This window comes from Copadichromis virginalis, linkage group LG22 (genome assembly GCF_057382275.1).
Source record: "Copadichromis virginalis isolate Kocher_CV1m ecotype Utaka linkage group LG22, C_Virginalis_male_GT1.1, whole genome shotgun sequence".
Lineage (NCBI taxonomy): Eukaryota > Metazoa > Chordata > Actinopteri > Cichliformes > Cichlidae > Copadichromis > Copadichromis virginalis.
The window spans coordinates 21,465,928-21,491,850 of record NC_140638.1 but is presented as its reverse complement, the minus strand read 5'-3'; the positions used below and the strand labels follow the sequence as shown (position 1 = coordinate 21,491,850).

Here is a 25,923-nt window from a genome sequence, read left to right as displayed (position 1 = left end):
CACATTGTTCCCAGCAAATTTACCCCAAGGTCAGACTGTGCAATGTTCAGAGAAACTGCAGAAAACCCAAGAGCTACGTCTCAGACTCTACAGGCCTCTGTTAGAAGGGAAAAATTGGGAAAAAAAAGACTGAACAAGTATGTCTTGTTTGGAAGGGTTGCCAAGAGAAAGACTCTTCTCTCTAAAAAGCACAGCTTAGCTTTGCAAAGAACAAACCACAAGACTTCTTTGGACTGATGAGACCAAAGTAGAGATGTCTGGCCATAATGCACAGTGCAACACTTGGTGAAAACCAAACTCAGCATATCAGTACAAACAACTTGTACCAACTGTCAAGCATGGTGGAGGAGGGGTGATTATTTGGGCTTACACCTTGTAGCCACTGAGTTGACCACGAATTCCTCTGTATATCAAAGTATTAAAGAGTCGAATGTGAGGCCATCTTTCCTACCACTTAAACTTGGCAAAAATTGCATCTTGCAACATGACAATGATCCCACAACTGCAACAGAATAGCTGAAAAAGGAAATGTGTTGGAATAACCCAGTTAAAGTCCAGACCTCAATAATTGATTAAAATGATGAGGTAGGACCTTAGGAGAGTTGTGCAAAAGTGCAAACTTCAATAAACTCAATCAACATTGTAAACAAGAGTGGGCCAGTACACAAACTTTCTTTGTCACATGTCTGTATATACAGTTTATATATAAAGAATATTGACACTGGCTTTTTTTTTTTTTTTTTTACCAATTTAATGTCATCATCAGCATCTGTCCCTAGAAAATAACTTCTTCCAAATGATTATACTTGAAGTTTATAAGATGACATATTGTTTAATGTAATCATGTGGCTAGTAACATACTATGGGTGTTACATGATCCCAGTCCTTTCCCAGTAAGTATTTAATTTAAAACGACAACAGGAAACTTGTTATTTAATAAGAGCGAAACGTGAACAGTGAAATTTATGAGGTAAAGAGTAAACGACTCAGACAAAAGCCAAACCACAAAGCACGGTTAGCACAATTAAAACAAAAATGGTGAAGATACACCTAAAAAAAACAAAAGAACAACATGATTGGCAGTGCCACTCTCTTCAAGGCATTTCTGGTATGGCCGTTTTTCAAAAATGTCAGTCAACCAACTACACTTACTCTTTTTAAATAGAGATATGTAATCTGAGGCTCATTGTATTGGTTCCCAGCACTCCACCCAGAAATATAACTATACATGGAAACTATGTACTAAAGTTCAGTCACAGTAAACTGTCTCAAGTGCATCAAGAATCCTCAAATCACAGTACAGCTTTCTATGTAATTACATAACTTAAGTCTCTGGTTATGAAAGCTGTGGTATACACAGTATTTTATTAGTCTTTCCACAGTGTGTAACAATGCAAGCCTATAAACACATAAATACCAACACGCTGTGACTCTGGACTGGAGCAATATTTTAAGTGAGAAGCATTTGCACCGAAGTTGCTATGTTTCAGAGAGGAGAAGCACCCGGTCCTGGGTCTAAATGGTAAGTATGGCTTGTCCAAGCTGCTGTATGTTACTGGATGTATGCGGGTTAAATGTAGCTCTCCTGCTCTTCCTTCATAGGGGGAATAGTTTGAGTGCCAACATCCGATTCTTTTAATACAGTCATCTCACTTGTTTCATTTCTTCCTGTTAAGTTCTCCTCCTTTTGTTCTGTTTCTGTTTTTCCACCTTCTTCCAGTTCCTGTGCAGTCACATTAGCCTGCAAGATGTTTGGGTCTGTGCAGTAATGCTTGTGGTCGCGACTGTGTTTTGGGCTGTAGTCTTGGCTTTGTCCTTGGTCCTGGCTATTGAAGAAGTTGCGAATTATATGTTTAGGTAAGCCCAGCTGGGCAGACAAGGTGTGGACCGCTTCCTCGTCTGGGTTGAGGCCCACGTCCTTGATGAAACTTTGCAGGATACCGAGGGCATCTCTGGACACATTTAACCCCTGACATTGGACCTCCTTGTAACTTTCTACCTCATTATCTGTCTCTGAACAAACCCCAGCCCTACACTGTTCCTCATTCTTCATGTTGGGCCATTTCACAGACAGCTTCTCCTTAACCTTCCCTTTTTTGCCATCTCCCGTGATGTCATCTATGTCTTCCTTCCCTATATTTCCATCCCATACCTGTTCGCTGTTTTCTGCACCTCTGTCCCTCACGGTTCCAGCACAACCCCAGTCCCCACCTAAACTGTCCCTGTTTTCTCTTCCACCCTCAACCCATTCTTTACTGTCCCCTCTCTCACCATTGCTGCTGCCTCTGCCCTGCAAATGTACTCTCAAGTGCTGCCAGGCACCGCCAGCATCAGACTCGGCTGGCGATGCAGCGCAGGGTTGTGTCGGGGAAAGGTGAGGTCCTGTCTCGGGCTGAAGGGGTTGATGGGGTTGTAGATGGTGTTGCTGTGGCATCAAAGAGCTGCGTTGGTACTGATGAGAGAAATTAGAAGTGATTAGAGCAAAAAGGTTGGTATTTAAATTTTTCTAGTTTTGAGTGTGAGCAGTACTATGTTTGACTTTAAATAGTTGTGAATGAAATAAAGTGAAGTCAACAGAGACTGTTTCGCTCAAGAAATGTCACCTTTTATGTTAAAATGAAACTACAACTTAACATGCACACCCATCCATTGTGTTTTGTTTTTGTGTTTTTTTACCATATCTAATTGAATCTGCAGAGTTTAGACACTGATTTGCTGCTATATGAGCAAAGGCACAGGACACGATGATCTGGGCTGGTGTGAAATCAAGGGTAGTGGAGACCGTTTGATCTTAATCTCCTTAGTGTTCACATGTGAGGTGATCTGCAGTGCAGCCACCCAGAACTGATGTCTGCAAATGCACATCAGGATCTGAATTTGCCCATGTGGTGTTGACTTTTCTTGTCAACACTACATGGGCAATGATGCAATGATATGCTTGGCAGTGGGCTGTATGTTCACAAACAGAAGGGTATGCAACCATTTTATCTTTGAGTTTGTCCTATAATCAAGCCATCAATCCATGCACAAGCAATGGAAGGGAAAGAAAAATAACTAATCAGCCTCACGGATCATTGCTTAATGTGGTAATCATCTTTTTTTTTCTGACATCTCTGGCATTTAGCTGTCATTACTCTGCTGCTTTTCCATTGCACGCCCTAGAGATCTATTGGCATTCAATGTGATGTATTCACTTTCAGATTTCTGATAACTTTTTATCCATAACTTTTTTAAATTACAAAATTAAAGTCAGTACACCTTAGCCTCAAGTGTTTTCTGCCATGTATATAGCTGTTTAAAACTCTAATACATAATAGTTTTCTTCTCAAGCAAGATCTACTGAAGTCAGAGTGTCTGTTGATAATAATGTTTGTCACTTTTGGAAGTCTTACCAATGTATTGTCATTGCTTAGCAGGGTGAACCTGTCAATGCAGTGCTGTTGTGCAGTCATGTTGCTGCTCTCCTGTTCGTAGATGGCATCTCTTTCATTCTGGGACAGGCTGAGGAACCGGCGGATCATGCACAGATTCTCCCACAGCGTCCGGTTCTCTGGACTGGGTTCCTCCTTCCAACGCAGCAGCTCGCACAACCATCCCTACAGGAAATATGTGCATATGCACAAGGTGGCTACAGTTGCTTAACAACTCTTAAAATATCTTAAAAGCACATTCACTAATAAAGGGCAAGGGAATAAGCAGCCTTACATTCAGTTTCAATGTGTTTAGTCATGTCACTGGAAAAATTTCCAGCACAAAGTGCTGCTGTTTTCTCCCCAACGACACACTTAGATCACACAACGTGACCATATCAATATGACTATGCTGTTATGTTTGACAACCCCTTTCAGGCTGTTTATGTCTATTTTAAAATGCTTACAGTACAGTACAGCAGACTGATAAGATAAAAAAAGGTAATTTAAAGGTTGCAGAACATGAGTAAACTCACACATTAAAAAAGAGGCTAAGCTGGGGTTCAGTTTAAGCCTTGTAGACTGCCAGCAGAAATTTGAAGATGCATGTTTAGCGACAGCATTTGCAGCCTTACATTTAATTAGCTTATATATGTTGGCACCCTATATACAGTGAAAGGGATTGACCAAAGGGGGAAAAAAATGAATTCACAATAACTTTCTCTATACATTGACTCCAAACTGGTTCAGTGTGTTCTCAATATACATACAAAATCAAAAAAAAAATTTTTTGGATCTGCCAGATAATCTGAAGATTATAGCAAGATTTTCTTATCAGCATGAATTGTTTGTGTATCATGAAGGAAGAAACTTGTGAGTGACAGATTGGGGAACGTAAAGCCAAGCTAGTTTCAGACTCATGAACTGAGGATGATTATGTTTGCAAGCAAGCTGATATGCTCACACGCGCGCGCACACACACACACACACCTGGCTGTAGCCCAACTCTAGCACACAATGCCATCCAGATGCACAGTGCAGATAGAACAGGGAGATGCTGCATGGCTCTGCCTGCCAAACAACCGGGTAATACGGGGGGTGGGGTGGGGGATAAAAGATAGAGAGAGTGCGAGAGAATAAAGGGAAACAGGGGTGGGGGTTAAAGAAAGTAAGGTAAAAAAAATGGAGGCCAGTGAAAGAACCTCAGGGGTTTTGGACCACCTGGCTGTACTGGCATGACCGCTGAATGACCTCCAAACATCTTGATGATGAGTAGAAAGAAGAGGGAGTTATATGGGAGAAGAAAGAAAGAAAGAAAAGAAAAAAGAAAGCAAGCAAGAAAGAAGCTAAAAATTGGAGATGTGCTCGAGAGGAAGAGAAAATGAGACAGCTAAAATCCCCCCATTCCATGAAGGGAAATTATCCTCAAAACAAAAGGCAATAACAAGCTTATGGGGCCGCCATAAAAATGAGAACAATAAACACTCAAATCGTGCTTGTGTGTGTGTATTTGTATTAGTGTTGCTGTGTCTCTGTGCGCGCGATCACGTTTTACTTGCATGTGCTCTTACTGTATGTTTGTGTGCACAAGCGAGTGGTGTGTATGTGTGTATGGTGACTATTAAAGCGATAATTTAGGACACAATAGCAGTCTGATGCACTGATGATAGTCCTCTGCAGAGTACAGCTGCTGGTTGATTATCTGGGCTTTCCTCCACACACGGTATCCATCGCTGCTTTAACTGAGGCGATGGAGTCATAAATGAATGCTAAAATTGAGCATTTCATCAAGCGATAGAAACGATTGGGTGGTTTGTATGCTCAGATTTAAACTAACAAGAAGCAAAGTACCTGGCTCTTGGAGGCGGCAACCTTCGCAAACAGCGCCTGAGACACTTTGGCTCTCTTCATCTCATGCTGGATCTCCTCATAGATAGAGGCGCTGACATTGAGAACGCAGCTGTCTGTCCGCAGTCCTCTGTCTGCTGTAACTGGGGACAGTCTTGACTAAAAAGAAGCAAACAAGAAGGAAAACCGGGTTTAAATACAGGCTATGCAAAGTAATGGGCAATAGGAGGACTATGAAACAGATAACAGGCAAAGGTTTTTATGTTTTTTTTATTTGAAAATGCTCCACTTTGAGAGCTAACACAGGCATAGTTGAGCCAAGTGACAGAACTCACACTTGAATATTTCAATGCTGTTTTATGAACAACTTTAACCTTTCACAGCTGGTTTACAAGACTTTTGTTTTCATGTCTTTCAGTCTTTTGCTGGCTGACCTGTGAGGACCTCGGTGGCGTGTTGTTGCAGCTGGGTGTGAATACAGTCAGACTTCTCTCCTTCTCCTCTTGGTATATGCGCTCCCTCTCAGCCTCTGGGAGCTGCAGGAAGCTGTGCATTGCCCGTAGGTTGACCAGCAGAGATTGGGAGGCGTGTTTCGGGTCCTCCTCCTTTCGCAGGATCTCAGAGAGTAGGCCCTGATAAACACACAGAAAAATCAGCGTAAGTTGATACTTGTGATGGATTTTTTTCCTTCTTCTATAAGCGGCTCCCTTTAGGGGTCACCACAGCAGACCATCTTCATCTCACCCTATCCTTAGTATCCTCTTCTGTCACACCAACCTTGTGAATGTCCTCTCCTCAGAGGACTTCCTCTTTTCCTCCTGCCTGGAAGTTCAGTATTCAACATCCTTTGTCCATTATATCCTCTATCCCATCTCTGCACATGTCCAAACCATCTCAGCCTTTCCTCTCTAACTTTGTCTCCAAACTGCTCAACCAGAGCTGTCCCTGTGATGCCACCTCCAGCTCAGCCTCCTGTCTTTTTGCTAGTCTCCAAACCATACATCACAGCAGGTCTCGTGACTATCTAGTAAACCTTCCTTTTCACTCTTCCTGCTATCCTTCTGTCACAACCCTGGCACTCGTCTCCACCAGAGCCATCCTGCCTACACTTCTTCTCACTTTCTTTTTTGCATTTTCCGTTGCTTTGGATTGTTGACCCCAAGTATTTAAACTCATCTACCTCTAAGTCTGCTCCTTGCATGTTCACCTTTCCACCTGTCTCCCTGTCATTCACTCACGTACTCTCTCTTCCTTGAAAAGTGGTCCCATCACACTTCTTCTCCATCCTTGAGGCATCCTCTCATCCTCCAAGATTGTGTTATACAATCTGGTCAAAAAGTCCACTGCCCTCTCTACCGCACATTGTTACCTCCACAGGACTGCCATCTGGCTTCTCAAGTACATGTTAGTAAATGTCCTAGCAGCACATCCTTTCCAGGTCGATCTATATATAGTAATGTATAACATACATGATGTTAGTGGTATAAAAATGGTTTAAGGGACACCAACTTTGCTTTCTTCATTTTATTCAAAACTCACATAATTTAAAACAAGCGGCAACTTAAGATAATATCTCGACCTTCAAGTGAGAAATGGTTAGCGATGATCACCATATATGATAGAAAAAAAGAAACAAGTCTTCACCAGTGCCGTGATGCTGACCTTTATTCTTCTAGAATTACTTATGGATCATTTCTCATTCTTAACAGTAGATAGACATTTTCTGAAAAGGTTTATGCCAGAAGAACTACTGAGTTAAGATAACAATCAGTAATGCTCTTATCAAATATGATAGCAATACTGATGAGCTCATCTAACTCCAAACTGCAACATTTCTTTGAAGCAGAGGAAAAGTAAGCATTCAGTTGTACAGAGGGATGACAGATATTGTAATTCTGCTTTAAAGCTATATGAACTCATAAACCTGAATTCTTTTCCTTCATGTTGAATGTTCAGCTTTCACAAACAAAATGATTCAGGTCAGGTATTAAAAGCTCCAGTCTCTCAGGAACCACAAATGGAAAAGGTCTCATGAAATATTATGTATTCTTTCACTGTCTTCATTTAAAGATGATAAATGTAAAGTTTCTTGTGAAACTAAAGGAATTCAGCAATAGCCTCGTATCCAACTCTGAATCCTATTCAGTGGCATCTTGACAAAACCTTGCAGTTTAGGGTTTCACAGCCAGCTTCTAGTCAGTGCTTAGCATGCTGCTCGCCTGTACATCTAGCATTATTCTGTCTGTATCTGTCTATACAGGGAAGCGTTCAAACACCACATGCAAATTTCAGGGATTCCTTCCCTGAAAGGAAATCAGATTTCACACTGGCAGAGAAATGGCTTTAGAGGAAACAGCCTTCCTATTCAAATAATAGATTGTGGTTGGAGCTGCCCAGCAAACCCTGCCTTCTGAAGAGATGGAGGCTTGATGTGAGTCGTCAAATGACAAATGCTTCCCTCGCTTTTAGATGACGTTTTGGCATCGTGCCCAACTTGTATGGCTGGCACCAGAGCACCTTGGACTTGGCAACAGGGAAACATGGGGGTGGATAATAACTAACTCTGCTTATTGTGATGAAAATGATAATGAAGGTAATAATAATAATAACAACGGGCTTAGCCGGTCCTTTGAGCCCCATTTCTGTGGGCACACTAGTGAATATAAGATGATGGACACAGACAACAAAGCATTTTAGTGTTAGAGAGGAGGCGATAGTAGAGGGAGATATGGATACAAAATGAAGGAGACCAATGGACAAAGTAAGGGAGAGATTAAATATAGATGGATTGACCATGGGGGTTAGAGATTAAATGAATAGAAGGGCTAATGATGAAATGAAAGGTGGTGAGATGGACAGCGAGATATAGAGGTAGAGAGGGAGGCAGCAGTTCTCTGAGGGGTTGTGATTAGTTGGCCCAGCTGCTGCTTCAGTGCTGGCACCGGCTTTGTGCCGCAGAGAGCTGGCACAAACACACACTCACACACGCATACAAACACACATGCACAAGGGGGAGGAGGCACTACGGCAAAGGCCATGCCAGTGTGCCAACCATCTCACACTCACATATTCACAGAACACACTTAGCTATCACCGCAGCACCAGGGCACGAGCAACCTAATCACCACCAAAGAGTTGAAAACTGCTTTAAAATTTGATTTCAGCATCTTTTATTTTGCTCTCTCCTGCAACCATACCTGGGTCCTGTTAAATGCCACCCGGGCAAAGACGGCTTGGGAGATGCCTGCTCTCTTGAGCTCCTCCCTCACGTTCTGGTAGATGTCAATCGGCACCTCTGATGGTCCAGTGGAAGACGCAGCCAAGGTCTGGTTTTGCAGTCCGGCAGAAGAGCTTCCACCCGGGCCGCACTGCACTTGCTGCAGGGCTTGGGGATCAGGAGCTTTAGAGAAGACCTTGGCAGGAGCCCTCCCTACAGGGGGATGGTTCAGATACTGCTGTGGTGACGATGCCAAACCCTGGCCAGCAAGCATGCGACTAACAGCATACTGCTGGTTTAGAAACTGGGCCATCACCAGCTGCTGGTTGACCATTTGGGAGCTCAGAGGCTGGGTTACCAGCCCAGGAGGGCGCAGACTGAGAGGTGGGCAGTTGGATATGTTGGCAACCGCTCCACGAGGGAAAAGGAGAGTTGAGCTCTGGTCAGCGGGGGTACCAGTGGCTGGCTGGCTGAGGGTCATATGTGAGGACTGGTCAGAAAAGTTGTCAATGTCTGGTAAAGGACAAGGAAAGAAGAGGCAGGACTATTTTTTACTCATTGTTCAAGTGCTAATAACATCTCCAAGTCACAGGATGATTTACATTGTGGCAGGAAAAAGTGGGTGAACCCAGGTTTTCTTCAATATCTGGTCACCAGGTCATATATGATCGCAAGTTTAAGTAAAGAAAAACAAAATAAGCTTCTTCAGGTCATCAACTGGCATCTCTGTTAGGTTTAAGCCTAAGTTTAGACTGGACCAGAAGATAGATTTTCTTCATTTGAAGCCATTTTGTAGCTAGTTAAGCATCTTGATGTATCATAATACTCCCTCCACTGTATTCCACCCATGGGATCATGGTTTCACTTTGGAATACAGTCCACTTTTATTGCCCTAAGTAGTGGTTTGTGTTCTCCATAAACAATTTATTGATTAACTGTCTCTCTGGGCTCTGGTTCTTTTATTGTTGTGCATTTTGTATTTTACTGTTTGTCGTACTGGTAAAACCTCATCCCGAATAAAAAAGAAAAGCCAGTTCTGGGAACTTTGGCAGGTTTGGCAGGTGTGTAAGCCTGTCCCTTCATGGTTACATCACAATCATGTACAATACAGTCATGACACTTTGCAGCTGTGTAGCTGACACCAACATCCTGGCCCCAGATGGTAGATGGGTGTTGTCTGGGAACTGATATGATTCCTGTTCAAGATCATCTTTAATTTATAAGTTAAGTTGTTCTAAGACGTACTCCATTCATATTTCAAGGATTAGACTCCATGTTTACTGAGTCCTTGCTTTAAATAGCATTTGTGGTCATCAGCAAAGATATTCAGAGACTTTTTTTTAATCTGTATTGTACATGTTTAGTAGTTGTGACAGGTGGTTTGTGCGGTTTGCACAAACTGGTCTTGGAGACACCTACAATGGTGGGAAACTTTCACTTTATTAAGTACTAATCTAATAGCATGCAATTTCCTACAACACTTCTATCATAAAGTTTGCTTTCATGCAATATTTTCTTTTTTTTTGTTGACATTGTTGAACAGTTAATGATTTTTAAGCTAAGATAAGCTAAGATTTTTTTGCATTTGAGGAGCAGAAGCCACTGACATCACCCCACCAACTCAACACTGGACAATCTTATCCAAATCCCTTGAGGAGTACTGGTAATAATTCGGCTGTATGTGTAATATTGAGGTTATAGGTAACTGGCAGTGGTATACTGTGCTGAATTATAATAAAGGGGCACTTTTAAATTGCATGTTTTGGTGGATGCCTGCGAACTTTTGTCACCACAGTAATGTCACAAATGTGCAAAGCGCACCGAACTGTGTTTGTGTGTAACCAAGATCAAAGGTTTACTTTGAAGAATACAACTATTTTTGTAAAAGTTCATAAAATAATTGTATCTGTTCATAGTTATAACTTATTCAACGATTTGGCTATCTCTAAAAACAAATTCATACGGCTTATTTTAAAGGGTTCAACAGCTTTTCCTGCTACTGCACTGTAAAATTTCCCTATAAAATGAAAATGGTGAAGCATTCATCTTTTTATTCAAGTTGCTAAAAGTGTATGACGCCTGTTAGTAGGACAAAGCTCATATAATCAGTATCTAGAGTGTATCAGACATGCTGTAATACTTCACAGGTGTGTTTTGAGTTCTCTCACCCTTGAAGCATTTGGACTTCTTGAAGTGCTTGTACCATCGGCCAAACTCATGACACTTGGCAGCTGAGACATTTGCATAGTAAGTGCTATTTACAATAGATGATATCATACTCTGAAACAGAGGGGAAAAGACAATAGAAATTCATTACATTTTCTGAGCTCCTGCTATGGGCGGCTTGGGTGTCTCAGCTGTTCACACATCTGATATTAATGAACTCAGATCTGTGTTATTAAAAAGACCCCCAGGTAAATAGGATAATAAAGACAGATGAGAGTGTCAGTGTGTGAGCTGTGTGGGTATGCATGCATCCATGCATACATGCGTGTGTGAGTGTGCAGTTAAACAAAACACTACAGGTCATCAGAGACTATGCCTCTGTCTCTCATTCACTCACTCTTACACACACACACACACACACACACACACACACATGGTTTGTCCCTGAAGACTATCCTGTGCAATCTTTACATCTTATTACACCTTTCATCTTCTCATATTTATTTTAATCTGCTTCCCGCAAACAAGAGAGGGGGGTTAAGGTAGTGATAGGAGAGGAAGAGAGATGGGGGAGGAAGGATTTGCTTGTATCACATTTTAACACGGCAGAGAAGAGAGGAATCTGAGGTAGAGAGAAGACGGTGAACAGTTATCCTCTATCAGACTGTAGCTGTCCTACGCCTCGGGCAAAATAATAGATCGACCAGGTTGATAATTATGAATATTCATAAAAAGGCCTTCCCCAAACACTGCGTGATTAATGACAATTATTTCTGCAGTTGTGTCTGTATTTGCTTAATTAAACACACAAGAATTGAAGATATTACATTTAGATTATCGCTGAATCAGTCCAGAGTGCAGAAAAGGCTAAACAGCAAAGGACTGAAAATCAACAGGATCAAGATAGGCAGCAAGCAGGCAGCATGGCTTTTAAGGAGATAACCATCTCTCTTTATCTGTTTCTCCCTCCTGTGCTCTGCCCCCACACCTTATCTATCTCTGCATCTGGACTTCCTGTCTAACTACTGGACCCTTTGCTTACTCTTTGCCACATGTCAAAGAGGGCACAGAAGATTAAATTGCATGCATGTTAAATGCTAATTTTGAATTTTAGTCAAGTTTAGATTATTATCTCTCTTTTGTATACCTGGGACAGTGGGCACTCCTTGGCCAGTGAGCTCTGGTTCATGTCCTTGAGGAGCTCTTTCAGAGCATTTCTCACCGTCGAGTGACTCCACTGCTCGGCTGGCAAGTCCTCCAATTTAGGACAGCTACACAAAGGTCAAAGAAAAAAAAGAACTAGATGATTTTAGTATATTACTGTTTAAAGGTATATTTAAGCTCAGCAGTGTTTTACTTTGACAACAAAGTGAAACACTACTAGACCTTCCATGATGTAACTTAATGGCATATTTCATTAGAATCTCTCAACATGGTTATTTACTGAAAAAGCTCCGGTCAGAGCCAGAGAAGCTCAGTAGTATCCCTTCAAGAAGACACCAACATGGATTGTTGTCTAAATGCTGAAGCACATGTACTGTCTAATGCAATAAAGAAATCACAAGCACACTTAAGCTCAAGAAGCTTCAGATAACAATAATGATATCAGGTCCGTCTTTATTTGCAGTACACTGTTTTCATAGAATATATATATATAAAAAAAACAATAGGAAAAGTACATTTGGTGTCAAAGTGCTGGTATTGCATATGCTGACTCAGTGTCATTACTAAAACCTATGATTTAACCACTTTAAACTTCATCTGAATGTACATTTGTGCAGCAATGTATAACTCACACAAACAGGACAAAGATATGACCCTGAAGGCAAACATACTGATATGAGTGCTGTCTGCTCTCTACCTGTGCAGCTGAATTTTAAGTGTGATAACGTGGTGAACATCCTGCAGCATGTCTGCCACTGTTGCATCTGGAGCGTCGGTTACGTAGGACAGAGGCACCGGGTTCCACCTACCCACCTGGATCAGACCTGAACACACGCACATACATAGGTGAAAATAAGAAAGATTTAGAGTTTAAGCTGCGCTTTCTTTGCACTGCAAGTGTTTTTACCTTTTGCCTGTGCTGCAGAGCTGTGTGAATATCCCAGTGTCAGCAGGGCCATCTCTATCAGCTGGTTAAACAGCAGATCTCTCTTAACCAACACAAACTCAGCATGCTCTTCTCTCCTCTCTCCTTCCAAAGGGCTTTCCGTGTGCTCCACCACACAGAACACCGGCAGCAGGCTCCCTGCGGTGACAGACATGCATGATGCCATACACCAAACCATTTGGGTAATTAGAAGTAATTCATCAACTTATACAAAGTATTTTTTTATACATGCATTTGCATCAGAACTAGCTGAAATTAAAAAAACACATTTAGGGTTATGAGATAAGCTCAATGAATTTGATAACACAGCTGAGCCATAATCACAGAAGATCCGTGTAAAACTAAAAAAATACATATATGGGTTCAAACCCTAGGCTTCATCTTTTCACCCCATGTACCTCTGCTGTGCCAGCTCTTTCCCTGTGACCTCGCTGTGGTGGGTTTCTGTGCCATGCAGGGGTTTTTGGCCACAGGACTACCTTGTCTGCTCCTCTCCTGGGTCGAGGGTCCCCCCTCATGTTGCTCCACTCGAGCCAGCTTAGCAGGAGGAGGGCGAGGGTCTACAGCAAGATCACAGCCCTCAGCTTTCTTGATTCCATTACACAAGGGATCCATCTGTGGTCTTACACTAATACAGAGATAAAGACGCTTAAACATCAAATACTACACTAGGTAAGCTAATAAAAGTCACTTATACCAGTTCTCCTTAAACTTTTATTGACAAACTTTTTTTTTTATATGTACTCATAGACACCAATTAAATAACTGCAAACTGCTCTAACATTCGCATACATAGTGAACGTCAAGAGAATGTGAGCTGGAAACTGCCACATAAAGTAGCCATAATAAAATATATTTTTAAACACACACACGTGCACGCAAAGGTTTAAATATCTGTCTCAGCATCGGGGATGACCTTCACCCAGATGCCTCTTTGAGGCTAACCACTGAAATCCCTTATAACAAAAAAGATGCAGTGAATGCTACAGCGCAGTTTCCCCACAATAAACTGCCGTCGCCTCCCGGTGCACCGCTTGTAAGCGCCGCTGATTCGCTTCAATGTTAGCAGCTAAAAAAACAGTCCGACATCTGATTCTGCTGAAGTTTGACTGAGGCGAAACCAACCTGTTTCAGTCTGCACAACGTGCATGCCCGACCCGCTATCGTACATCAGCAGCCCATTCCCGCAGACGGCGTCTGTATCCATATGGTTCTCCCCGCTTCCATAGATCTCTAGTTGGAGAACAGATCCGCTTCTCCCGGCTGTATGTCCCGCGACACGCTCCTGTGCGTCCTATTACTCACAATAACCGTTTACCATCTGAATTTTCTCGTTTTCCCCTTGTGTCAGGAGTAACTATCTCGATCGATCCTCCCTTGTTCCCCGACAGCGCTTTGCTTTCCGATTAAACTAGCCTCAGCACAAGTTGTGAGCGACCTCCCAGCCAGAGCACCGGGGCACGCTGCTTCTGTGGATCAAGCTCCACAAAGAACAATGTGCGCCGAGGAGCTCCTGGAGTATATTTCCTGTCATATATTAGACCACTGACTCAGGGAGAGCAGTTGTTGGTTACACTTCAAAGCGCTGTGCGCACGAGGAGAGAGAGATAGCGAGAGAGAGAGGGTGAGAGAGAGAGAAAGAGAGAGAGAGAGAGGTGGGGAGGGGGAGACCTCCCTACACAGTCTCTAAAATCCACGGACCCAGCTGCATTAACATATGGTGTAATAATGAATTCACTAGCGCGCTCCGTAAATGTATTAAATGTGACAATTGCGCATAAATCTATTTATTATGTTCTGCCGCATGCTGTGCACGCACTTATTATTGTCTTTAGGGTATTGGAGCTCTCCATGGTAACAAAGTGGAGCAGGGCAAGGTGGAACTGGCTCACTGATATTAACTTTTGAACGCTGATGTTGTCACAAGATTATCTAAGGCTCATTTTTAATATGCAGAAGATCACTTTTTTCTACTACAGGAAGAGCAGGAATGAGCTCTATACTAAATTTACAGTAGTGTAGGGTGTTTATACTACAGCTCATATTATATGTGTAAAGGTTATATTAAGCTAAAGTATACAGTAGTTGGTATATTGCTGTACACTCAGAATGGCTGTTTCGCTGTTTTTAATGACTAAATTTCGTTTTAAAGTGCTTCAAGGGGCTTCACTTCTTCAGTGTACCTCGAAGTGTTGATATGGCTGCATGAGTTATCATTGGAACCAACTTGTCTTCTGCCCTTTTTGCAGCAACCTTAAGCTGCAGCCGAGCGTAAGCATACCTCCCCCATGCGGTCCACTGCAGAGGAGGTGCACTCCATCTCGGAAGCTGAGATCCTCAGACAGTGCTTGAAATCTCTGTGAGGGTATCACAAAGCAGCGGGCGAAGTGTGCGCTCCGTGCGTGCACGAGAGGGAGACAGAAAGAGATGAAGAGTCAGAGATCACTCATGCTGGCAGACAGTCTGTTTTCCACCGGTTCATTATAGGGTGGATGGTGTGCAGTGGAAGTGTATGTTTGGGGAGCGGGAGTGTGCTCTACTACTTTTTGACTAATTAAACAAAGTGAATTAGCTATCTCCCCAGCCAGAACGAGTCATGGCTGGTTACACATCATTCATCGTGACTAATTCACAGAGAGAGATGTCACTCAGCTGGGCGGAAACGAGTGCGTGCGTATATATGTGTGTGTTTGCAGCATTCCCCTTGCACCTCTGGGTATTTTGCTAAGTAAGGTTCGCAGCAGTGTGTCATCTACTAGTTTGTGTGTGCACGTGCCTTTAAGTTTTTATATGTTGAAATTTCTTCCCCTCTGTTATTCTCTGCTCTACTATTTCATCACTGGCCTGATACGTCATCAATGAGGCTGCCGTGCTAAATGATAATTAAGACCATTACACGCTCACAGAGCGTGCTAGCAGTGCACCGCACAGCTCCCTCAATCGGAGCCTCATCTCAGGGGACACCCTGCTGCTTACACAGTCGCGTATCTCAGCCAAATTAGGTTAGATTTTCACGCCACCTCATTCGCCATAGATGTGATGTGGTTATTATAACCTCATGATGTGGTTAGTGAGGTGGCTGCCGTTACATGGGTGGAGGCAACACGTCAGGGTGTTAAAGGGGAAATGGATTACCGGCACAAAGTATTGCACAGTTTTGTTTCGCCTGCTCCCTGATCTTAAAGCGGACCTATTACGCTTCACATTTTTATTCCGGTACTCCACTAGAGTAGCTTTGTGTGATTCACAGTTCAAAATAATACTCGTTAGTCTTGTACTGCCACTTGGTGCTGTCTGAAAGAAGCAATTTTAGCTCCTCTCCCTTTAAGGTCATGCTTATTTTGAGCCAGCTTTCTTCTAATTGGCTGCCCCTTTTAAACGGGAGGTTTGATAGGTGGGGCTCCAATACTCACGGCCAGAGCTGTGTGACTGACATTTCCAAAATATTCACTCTCAGTGACGTCATGCAGACCTAGGATTACAAATACTGACTGAAGCAAGGCATTTAGAGCAGCCTGAAGGCTGAGCTTCTGGCTCATAGGGATTACTTGCGCATACAGTGACCTCAATTTTAGCTCAGATGTTCTGGGTCACATAGAAAGAAAAGCAGTCCTGTTGCTCTCTAAGCAGCCATCGTACCTGTGTATTACAGCGTCCTGTTGTTTTACTTCATCCAGGTTTATCACATGATTACATAACATAAACATTACGTGATTACATCTACATAAATGTAAATAGGTCCTTAATCATTTAGAGAAAAGTCTTCATTATCTTAGCATAGATGAAATCTCTTGTGCTTATCAAAGAAACAATAAATTGGGGGAGTTGCATGTCCAGAATACAATCCCACCCAAAAAGCTTTCTTCATGTGCTTGCTCTAAAGAGTTAAGGGGCCAAAAGGCTACAGACTTCATGCAGCGGGGTGTGCTGCTCTTTTCACGAAACATCACATCTCTGAAAACATCAGAGAACTTTTTGCAAATAGGCCCTATGTGGAAAATTCGACAGCATATTTGAAAATTAATTAATTATTTCCAACATCAATTAATTAGTGAAAGATTTAATAAATTAATTATTTTCTATTTTAATCCATTAATGACAGGTTTATTTATTTATTTTTCCAAATTTGATTAATTAATGACATATTTAATTATTTATTCATTTCCATTTTTAATTAGTTCATGCCGCATTCAATTCATTAATTCATTAATTAATTAATTCAAAGTTCACTGAATTAATAACATAATTAATTCATTATTTATTTCCAATTTTAATTAGTTCCTGACACATTTAACGAATTATTAAAAGATGTCACTCTTGGTTCTCTATATTTCTGGGCAGAATTTGATTCGGGGCCCCGCCCCCAGCTAAACTCATCACCAACAGCCTACTTCAGTGCCACCATTATTAACTATATGTTGTCCATGCTTGATCAGTATGCATCTAATAAACCATTATCATGTTTTTCTAGTGTGCTGGAAAGAAATAAAATAAACGAGCAGACAGTGCCCTTTTAAAACAAGTCAATTGTTTTTTTTAAATGTGCAAAAGGGCACAACAAGAGTTTATAATGACCTAAATTAAATTTTTCATTTTTACATGACGAATGCCACATGACAAATGTAAAAACAGACAATATTAAATAAATTAAACAGAAACCAACTAAATAGAGAGCTAGCACTAGATTATTAACTTTAATGCCTGTGGTTTCCATGCAGCATCACCTAAGCTCACTACAACTTGACTGAACCAAAAGCTCTTGTTTAGCTAATGTCACTGTTAGCCAGTCTTAATGATTAACTGCTTATATGTGATTATTCTCAGAAACATACGTTTATCTTCCTTTTTTTTCCCCTCTGATTCTTTTCTTTTCTTTTTAGCCCCAGGGGGATAAATACTTTTTTAAAACTTACTTGGACACCAATCTTCTTACAAATACTTACACTGTGCATGAGCATGATCCTGGCTCTGACAGTAAAAATGATTATAGCAGTAGCATGAACTTGTACTACTGATATGTCACATGCACAAGAAATACATTTAATCAAACTGTCTTTTGTGACGTTTCAAGCGCTCTTGGGGGCCCCCTGTTGGTGTGGGTTCCCCAGGCACATCTTGCTGACAGACAATTCCTTCAATTCCTATCTTTGTCTAAGGTTTTAAGATGTGGAGCAAAAAAAGACAAAGGTGCTGAGGAGGAGGGGTGGGGCTGCCTGATGTCAAAAGCCTAATATAAATATGGTGGGATAAAAGTAGGAGATTTGTACAAGATAAAAGTGATCTTGATAAAAAAGAAGGCTAGCTATGTTATTTAATTCTATGATATACTCCTAGGACACTTGTTTGCTTACAGCAGGATAATGGTCCTATACACAGCTCCAAACTATTACAAAATATACAACAGCAGAAGCAGCTGGCTGTCTTTGTCCAGTGCAGTGGACAAAAAAGGAATATCAAACATCAAACAACTTTGCTTATCTCAGTGTCACTGAACTATTGTGGAAACAAGCTGACCACATGGCCTGTAAGAAGTGTGAGTGAAAAGCATAACCATATTACCTCCATAAGCTTACATCTAGTGTCAAAGGTCATTCAGGCTCTGATGCTGCAAAATTTGATGAAAAGACAAAACGATTGTTTTACTTTGAAAAAAAAACTTTGCTTATATCTTTGCTTATTTACTATCAATGTTACAATTTATTTGATGAATCTGAGCATAAGCTCTCATGTCATTCTCCAAACTTATGAGCCGTTATGTATTTGGCAGCTGTAATTATCAGTCATAAATTAAGATAGCACTTAAAAAAAAATGACAGCTGGGATGGGCTGCATGACCCTAAATTGGATAAGCAGTTAATAAACTGAATGGAGGGAGAAAAAAAAAATATGATCAGACGATAAAATTCAGCATATTGCTAAAAGTTCTATTTTTGAGCTGTTTGTTTTTGACTCTGTTACAAATGACCCGTGTCTAGTTTGGGCCCCTTAAATGTATCAACAGATGTTTGTGTGTTGCTATCTTACATGTCCTTGGAGTAAACAACTAGCTACACTTTGATTGACTGACAATCTTTATTGAATTTTTGTTCACATTAAAAGTTTGATGATATAATGTAGAATTACATGTATGTCAGGGGCAATTCTCTGCACAACCAAATCTTTTTGTGTCTAAAATTCCTGTTTTGAATGCAGGGCTTTCTCTTGCAATGGGTTTGGGCTGTGAGTTCCTGGTAATATTACTTCATTCTTATTCAGCCACTGTCGTTATCATTTGCTCTAATATGAAACATCTTTACCAGAAAAAATCTCTCTGCAAACATATTAGATGGCCATACTATAATCTTATCTCTAACATTGTATCATAGCTTGGCTTTAAGGCAACTGTCTCTCCTCAGGTCTCTCCTGATCTGGGGCGTGCACAGGCTCCTCAGTCTGTTAATGTACCAGCATGGGTATCAAACACTGCCTGAAAAACCATAGCCTTGTGTTAAGGTGGCTTTGTTAAATGTATACAAATCAGAAAGTCTCTGAAAAAAAGGTTTGAATTTAGGAGCCTCCAGGTTTCAGATTAGATTGTGAGCTCAGGATCAGATGCGAGATGCTGCCCTACTTACTTGCTTGATTGAAAAATTGATGGGTTTTGTTTTGTGGGAATAATGGAAACAAAGGACAAGAAAGAAAGGACAAAAGATAGGAAGTGTAAGTACTGGTTAGAAGAGGGCAGGTGTGATGTGTCATGTGACATTTCTGTAATTGCCTGTATCATTAGATCCCGTGCAGTGTTGATTGTGAGTGAGGACACCAGTATTGATCTGTGGAAACGGGGCTTTGTACATATTTCATGTAAAATAGCCTGTTGCAAAGGTGTGTGTGTTTCTTTCATTAGGTGTGCCTGCACCGCGCATAGCAAAAAACGTGAAGTTGAAATGCTAGCATTGTGTTGCTTTAATGCCGCAAGGGAATCTTCAGTATAAATGCATGACTGTACATTATACAGACACAAGGTCAGATCTGATTAGGGTCCAACTGTTTATACCAAAATAACACAGAGAGACTCAGAGCTGGAGCTGAGATTACTGTAAAGCAGTACAAATGCATATAGGCGTAATGATCTTCATTACAGTTATTATTATTGTGCACTATTCAAACATCTTAAATTCACTTGTAATTGGTGCATATTAATGGGTTCGTGTACATTTTTAAACCAACATCACCATCCAGCTGAGGGATTAATAAAACGTAACTTTGCCGCCCCCTAGCGGTGCTATCTGACTTAGGGAACGGTGGCTGGAAGAAATCTATCCATTGCACCAAATTTTGACAAGGGTTGTCTAATGTTTTCTGCGACACAAATACACATTGCCCCCCTACCTCCACGTGTCAGGATGTCCACAGACATTCTGAAATGCCATTTCAGGTGTAATGAATAATGTAAACAAAGCCTCGGTCTCAGTAATCAATAACAATGACCCAGTGTGCAGCACTCCGGCACTGACACGTCCAAATGAGAGCCATTTAAAACGTTACACCTGAGCTGAGAAAATATCTGCTGTAAGAGAGGTTTATTTATGTCACCTCATGCAGTAGATTAATAATAAAGTTAGGTGTAAAGTTGCTGTGTTTGCAAGCATTAAAAACAATTTGGACAGATGGGAGGTGGTGTGGAGGGAAATACATTTTTTTTTCTCCCTTTGGGGTAAGATAAATGTTATAAAAAAGCATGGTGATAGCTCTGCAAATAAACTATTTTTCTTTAATATCCCAAATATTTTTTCTCTAGTGCCTTAAGTGTTGTCACAGCTACAGTGATTGACTGATAATTACGCGGAAGCTTAATTGGCTCTAATCTTTGGAGGTTTAATAACATTTCTGGTGAGGTAACGCTGGAATCCACAGCGACTCACTTTGGCTCGACTGTCACTTTGCTATGAACTTAACTGTGAGGCGCACACACACATGCACGCAAGATGTGTATTTGGTGCAGTGATTAGGATTAAACGATGCATTAAGCATTTAATTACTCAGGTGGAGCATCGCAGTGTGTTGGCTGTCTGTTTTAATTTTATTAGCTGACACATTTATGGAAGAAGCTCTGTGTGCTTAACTACTTGGCTCTGGCTCACCTCGGGGACATGACTCACATATTTCTTTATGTGGATCCTGAATGCATTTGTTTGAATGCGTGTACAGTTCGTGAGCTTGTTTGAAGGCACAGAGGAGACATATGATTCACATTTCGATGGGCCTGGGAGCGCCTGATGACTAGATGTTTTCCACATGACATAAACACTAAAACAGCTGCTTCACTTTTGGGAAAGAGCTGAGTAGGAGGCACTGTTTTTGACTTTTGCTGTTTAGGCCCATGCTGTAGCACTGTAGGTAATGGGACTGACCTAGAATGGAGTTTAGTTATGGCTTTTGTTGAACATGTGTGTATTTGTGGGTTCATGAACTTACAAGATAGGTTTCAAGATATTTCCTAGAGGTATCTTGTACTTGCAGCATGAACCTTGAAATTGAAAACTTGGATGTAGTCCTATTTCTTGATTTACGTACTGGAGAAAATAAGGATTTGCAAATTGGGATTTTATTACACGAGGCAGTTTCTTAAACGTCTCTTACTGTTAGCCAATATCTCAGTAACTCTGCTCCTTAGGAGCACCTTGAGCTTATGCTGAAATAAATTGCTTTTTATACTGAATGTTTCCTGTTGAGGAAAGGTTTGCATTTTAGAAGATATTATCATGTGGAAAAGAAGCACATCATGAGAAAAATTACTATTTGAACAATATCCAAACAAGTGAAGCATTTGAAGATCTTTTATTTATTTATTTTCTTTTTTTCTTGAGCTTCAGAAAGTATTTACAGGTGTCCTACTCCCATCCATCATCCATCCATCCTCTTCCACTTATCCTTATCAGGGTTTCCGCAGGACGAGGGAGGGGCGCAACAACAAGCAGTGTGGTGGTTTGTAAGGACAACAGCATTTCCATCAAGTTCCCCTGATCACTAGAGTCAAAACATCAGAGCACAGAGTGGTGATGAGAACCCGCACGAACCCAGAAACCACAAGTGCCCACAGCCAACAGAAAAGACCAAGCGCAGCAGCACAGAATGACTTCGCGTTATCATCTTTTAAACAGTATATAACAGTACATGGATTTAAGAAAAAAGGCAGATTTTAATTAGAAAAGTTATTAATGATGTGGAAAAAGTACAAATTTTACTACTTTAGAACCATAAAATTAGGAATTAGGCTTGCAGATTAAGTACCAATAAATAGAAACTTGTAGGGAAAGTGGAAACTGTCTAATTTAGTCCTCTGCCAGTTCTGGAGCTGTCTTACTTCTGAAGTGTGCCGTGTCATCAGGGTCTAAGAAGCTCTCTCAGGTCTTTAGAAAAAGGTTGAGGATGTTTATGAGTCTGGTAGTCTGTGGAAAAAAGAACATCAAATCATTCCACTGCAAGAAAATCATCTACAAGCGGCAGTGATTTCTAATGACTGCCAGTTTCTCCGTGACCTACCGCTCCAGAAAATTCAGCCTAAGAACAAAACTGTTTAATGCACAAAGAAATCTCCAGGATCTGTCGCTAATGTTGTTGTCAAAACCAAATCTGAGCTGCATGGGAGTCGTATCAGGAAAAAGCATTTGCTATCTATAAAGAACATTAGAGCAAAGGTACACGTTACTACTGAACATACCAACGTTTTTTTTTGTTTTTTTTTTTGAATAACACATCCTGGATCAGTGAATAAGAGATATCACTGTTTGGCCACAATAACAACAGACATATTTGCTGCAGACCAAAAACAGCTTTTCCAGAGAAGAGCCTCATATCAGCTGGGAAACATGACGGTGGAAATGTTTAGTTTGAGGCTTTCTTGTTGCCTCAGGAGCTGAGCAGTGTGCAGCTATTGATTCAACTATAAATTGTGTATCATATCAAAGAATTTGAAGCAGAATCAGAAGTGGGCCTCTCTACAACATAAGCACAGGAGGAAATTTACTAAAGAGTGCCTCAGAAAGACTAAAGAGTATAGTCTATGTTTGAATCCTATTAAAATAAATGTTAAATGGACTCGTACTTAATAGCAGGTGTTACTACAAGCCTTATTCCCCCCAATCACACACAGATAGATTCATACTAGTGCTTTTTTCCATGCCTAGGAAGCAAATGTCTGACTTCCTGTTGGTAGATGACTCACTATACCTCCTGACCACGGCCATGTTAAGCAGTCATATAAACATATAAATGAAAACCCCAAACATCTTGCAACAGAAGGATATTTTGTAATTTCTGCTGCCCTCTTGGTTATAGTCTCTCTTAGAAAAGAGATTTTTTATCTCAATGAAGCTTTTAGCTGATAAATGAGTGATACACTAAGGAGTGGTCCACTGTAGCCACAAAAAGGATGCTTGTCCAGATCCCTCAAAAACAAAATACAAACAAACAAACATTTTCATGGGATGTTGCTTTTGAAATATTCGACCGTACTGTTATGACATTGATAAAACTGAGTCTTGCCGTTACAGCTTCTTCAATGTCATTTTCATTGTACGTCTCACTAAACGGTTTAAGTGATTTTTTTAGACAAAGACATAGACTTCATTGACATTGGGGAAATTTACACATTACAGCAGCACAAGGGTCAACAAGACAAAGGGAATGAGAAATATATGAGAAAAAAATAGAAAAATAAGTACCTAAGAAAAAATAGTGGACAAATAATAAAAGCCTCAAAACTCTACCGGTATTTTCTACTATTTACAAATGGTTACTATATACAGTAAATACACTCTGATTATTTTTTTCATATGTACATAAAGTGCAGTGTGAGTAATGTTATATACACATATCTATATAAGAAACTGTAACTAGTTAACGAGCATTTATGTGCTGCACATTTACAGGCTTTATGGAGATCTGTATCTTAGCATCCACAGGATGGCGGTGTAGCACAGCGGATCCGAGCTGCGCAGCGCTGTTGTGCAGCTCATGGCAGACTTCAGCCCATCTTTCCGTGCCTTCCATGCAGGCCGTACCTTGATCCTACCACCAGATGTCGCTAAAAACAGTGCGGACACGCTTCCAACACAACGACGTGAATGAGTCGTGCACCTACTTAAGTGACTTATTTGCAGTCTGCACAACTGATGTAGTTTATTGGCTTTATTTTAACACCGCGGCGTCCTTAAGCAGAGCACATGAGCAACGGCATAAGAGAAATTCACGACTCACTTGAGTGACGCGCTAAGTGGGAGGAAACTAATTAAAAAGCTGTAAATCAAAATTTCAATAAAAGTTCAGGAGTCAGCTGTTTTTCTCTGTTGTGATGTCACCGTGTCTCCACGCCGAGAAACTGTCAGATTTGCGGCTTTAATCACAGCTGTTAAGAATGCTCGTCTCTCACCGCTGCACGCTGTGGATAGATGATCGTTGGCTCCAACCGACATAATAATGGAATCGCTGACAGGGAGTGTCACCCTGTCCCTCGCTGTTACCTGAGCAGCACCTGTGGTCTCCCTCTTCTCCTGTCCTTAACACACGCAACAGACGCACGGGTGAGCGCATCACGTGCGCTCCCCACCAACTAGGAGCTTTTGCGTTGTGCTGAGTTGACTGGATAGCTGCTCGGTCATATAGCCATCAGCACCTTCGATGGGAGCACCTCAAGCGTTTGGACGACTTGCACCATCTCTTCAGTAACTTTGATGGGGAATTCGACATTAAGCAGGGAAAATGCCTGTGATGAAGGGATTACTAGCGCCGCAGAACACGTTTCTGGACACTATAGCCACTCGGTTTGATGGCACTCGTAAGTTTGCTTTTTAATCTCCATATATTTTAAATCATTGACTCATTTAAGGATGTGTAATAGTTTGCGATTTAAGTTCCTTTCCCCCCTCTTCTTTATTTTTGGCCGGCTGGGATTCTCCAGAGAATAAGCTTGCAGGCTGATCCAAAACGCCCAACACCTGTAATAGAGAGAATAGGGAGTTGTCAGCGCCTTTCAGTATGATTGCATGCTTGCTGTCCTCGATACAGATAGCGACATTAGATCACCAGGTATTTCACATTTCTTTCTATTTCTTTTTTCCTTGTCCAAAGAGAGACTTCACTAAAGTTCAAGGTAATCCAAAATTGTTTCCAGTATCAAAAGCAGACAGCGCTGAGGCTTTCAGCACCACAGACAGCGACAAAGGTCCACTCCCAGTTTACAGTAGGGGAGACCGGGGATAGTTGTAACGTGGGTTAGTTGTAACACTTCCAATTTCTCCAATCAGGGCTACGTTTCAAATGATGTGACTCATCCTGTGCATGCCCAACTCAGTTCTGCTATCACATGTGAAAAATCAGCACATTTTGTCAAACACAGACAATTTAACATGAAAAAAAGTAATTTGTATGCCAAAAAGTAAGTTTTTCTACTTTATTTCAATGTTTAATAGCATTATCTGCTTTGCAGTTAAACTCATCAAATTTAAATTATGTTATTTGTATGTCTATGGGGATATATTCTGTGTAAGTCTTTAGTGCTAATGTTTTAGCCGTTGGCTGTAATGTTAGCTAGTTCATGGCTATAGGAGTCTGGGTCAGTTGTAACAGCAACAGTCTGGGTTAGTTGTAACAATAATGCAGATGTTACAACTTACCACACTATTACTTTAACTTATATTAAACAAGTTGGGGCAACGACATCAGCAGAGAGAGGTTCACTGGTCGCATTTGTATATGCGGTTAATGCCATTGGCAACACAATTCCTCCACTGTTTGTGTTCCCACACATACACATTCTCACACTGTGTCAGAGATGGACCAGTAGGAAGTACTGGTAGTGGAAATAAATCAGGATGGGTGCAAGAAACAGATTTCCTCATCTTTCTGAGGCACTTTGCAAACCACACCAAGGTAAGCCATGATAAAAAGTAATGGAATTGCGATGCTGGTGAACAACTACATTTTTTCAGCTTCATTGTTATGTTCAAAATTGGTGCAAGAGTTGTAGGTTATAATGCCCACTGAGCCAATGAGGCCAAACTCAAGGAAGACCAATCAAAATTAATGAAATATTCAGTTGCAGAAAATTTCATAATTTGTCTTTTTTGGGGGGTTGGAATATGTTCAAAAGCTAGATTTCTGCATTCTGTCACACACACACACAGCTACAT

At 41.1% G+C, this 25,923-nt stretch overlaps 1 protein-coding gene across 1 annotated transcript; it reads right to left on the bottom strand.

Moving 5' to 3' along the window:
• Positions 1-1,346: 1,346 nt before the first annotated feature.
• On the bottom strand, positions 1,347-14,331 carry satb1a (SATB homeobox 1a). The gene is made up of 11 exons (XM_085446081.1): positions 13,877-14,331; positions 13,150-13,379; positions 12,713-12,889; positions 12,503-12,629; positions 11,789-11,912; positions 10,644-10,755; positions 8,456-8,988; positions 5,693-5,890; positions 5,262-5,417; positions 3,393-3,596; positions 1,347-2,452 (listed from the first exon to the last, which is right to left on the bottom strand). Exons 2-11 carry the CDS (start codon positions 13,364-13,366, stop codon positions 1,571-1,573), a joined length of 2,730 nt encoding a protein of 909 aa, XP_085302207.1. The 5' UTR covers positions 13,367-13,379; positions 13,877-14,331; the 3' UTR covers positions 1,347-1,570.
• Positions 14,332-25,923: the final 11,592 nt, after the last annotated feature.

Excerpts from the sequence above, each read along its gene's own strand:
- satb1a (XM_085446081.1), bottom strand. The coding sequence starts at position 13,366 with ATGGATCCCTTGTGTAATGGAATCAAGAAAGCTGAGGGCTGTGATCTT. Across the intron at positions 8,989-10,643 it reads GAAGTCCAAATGCTTCAAGG|ACATTGACAACTTTTCTGAC; the intron begins GTGAGAGAACTC and ends GTCCTTTACCAG. Across the intron at positions 3,597-5,261 it reads TTGCCGCCTCCAAGAGCCAG|GGATGGTTGTGCGAGCTGCT; the intron begins GTACTTTGCTTC and ends TATTTCCTGTAG.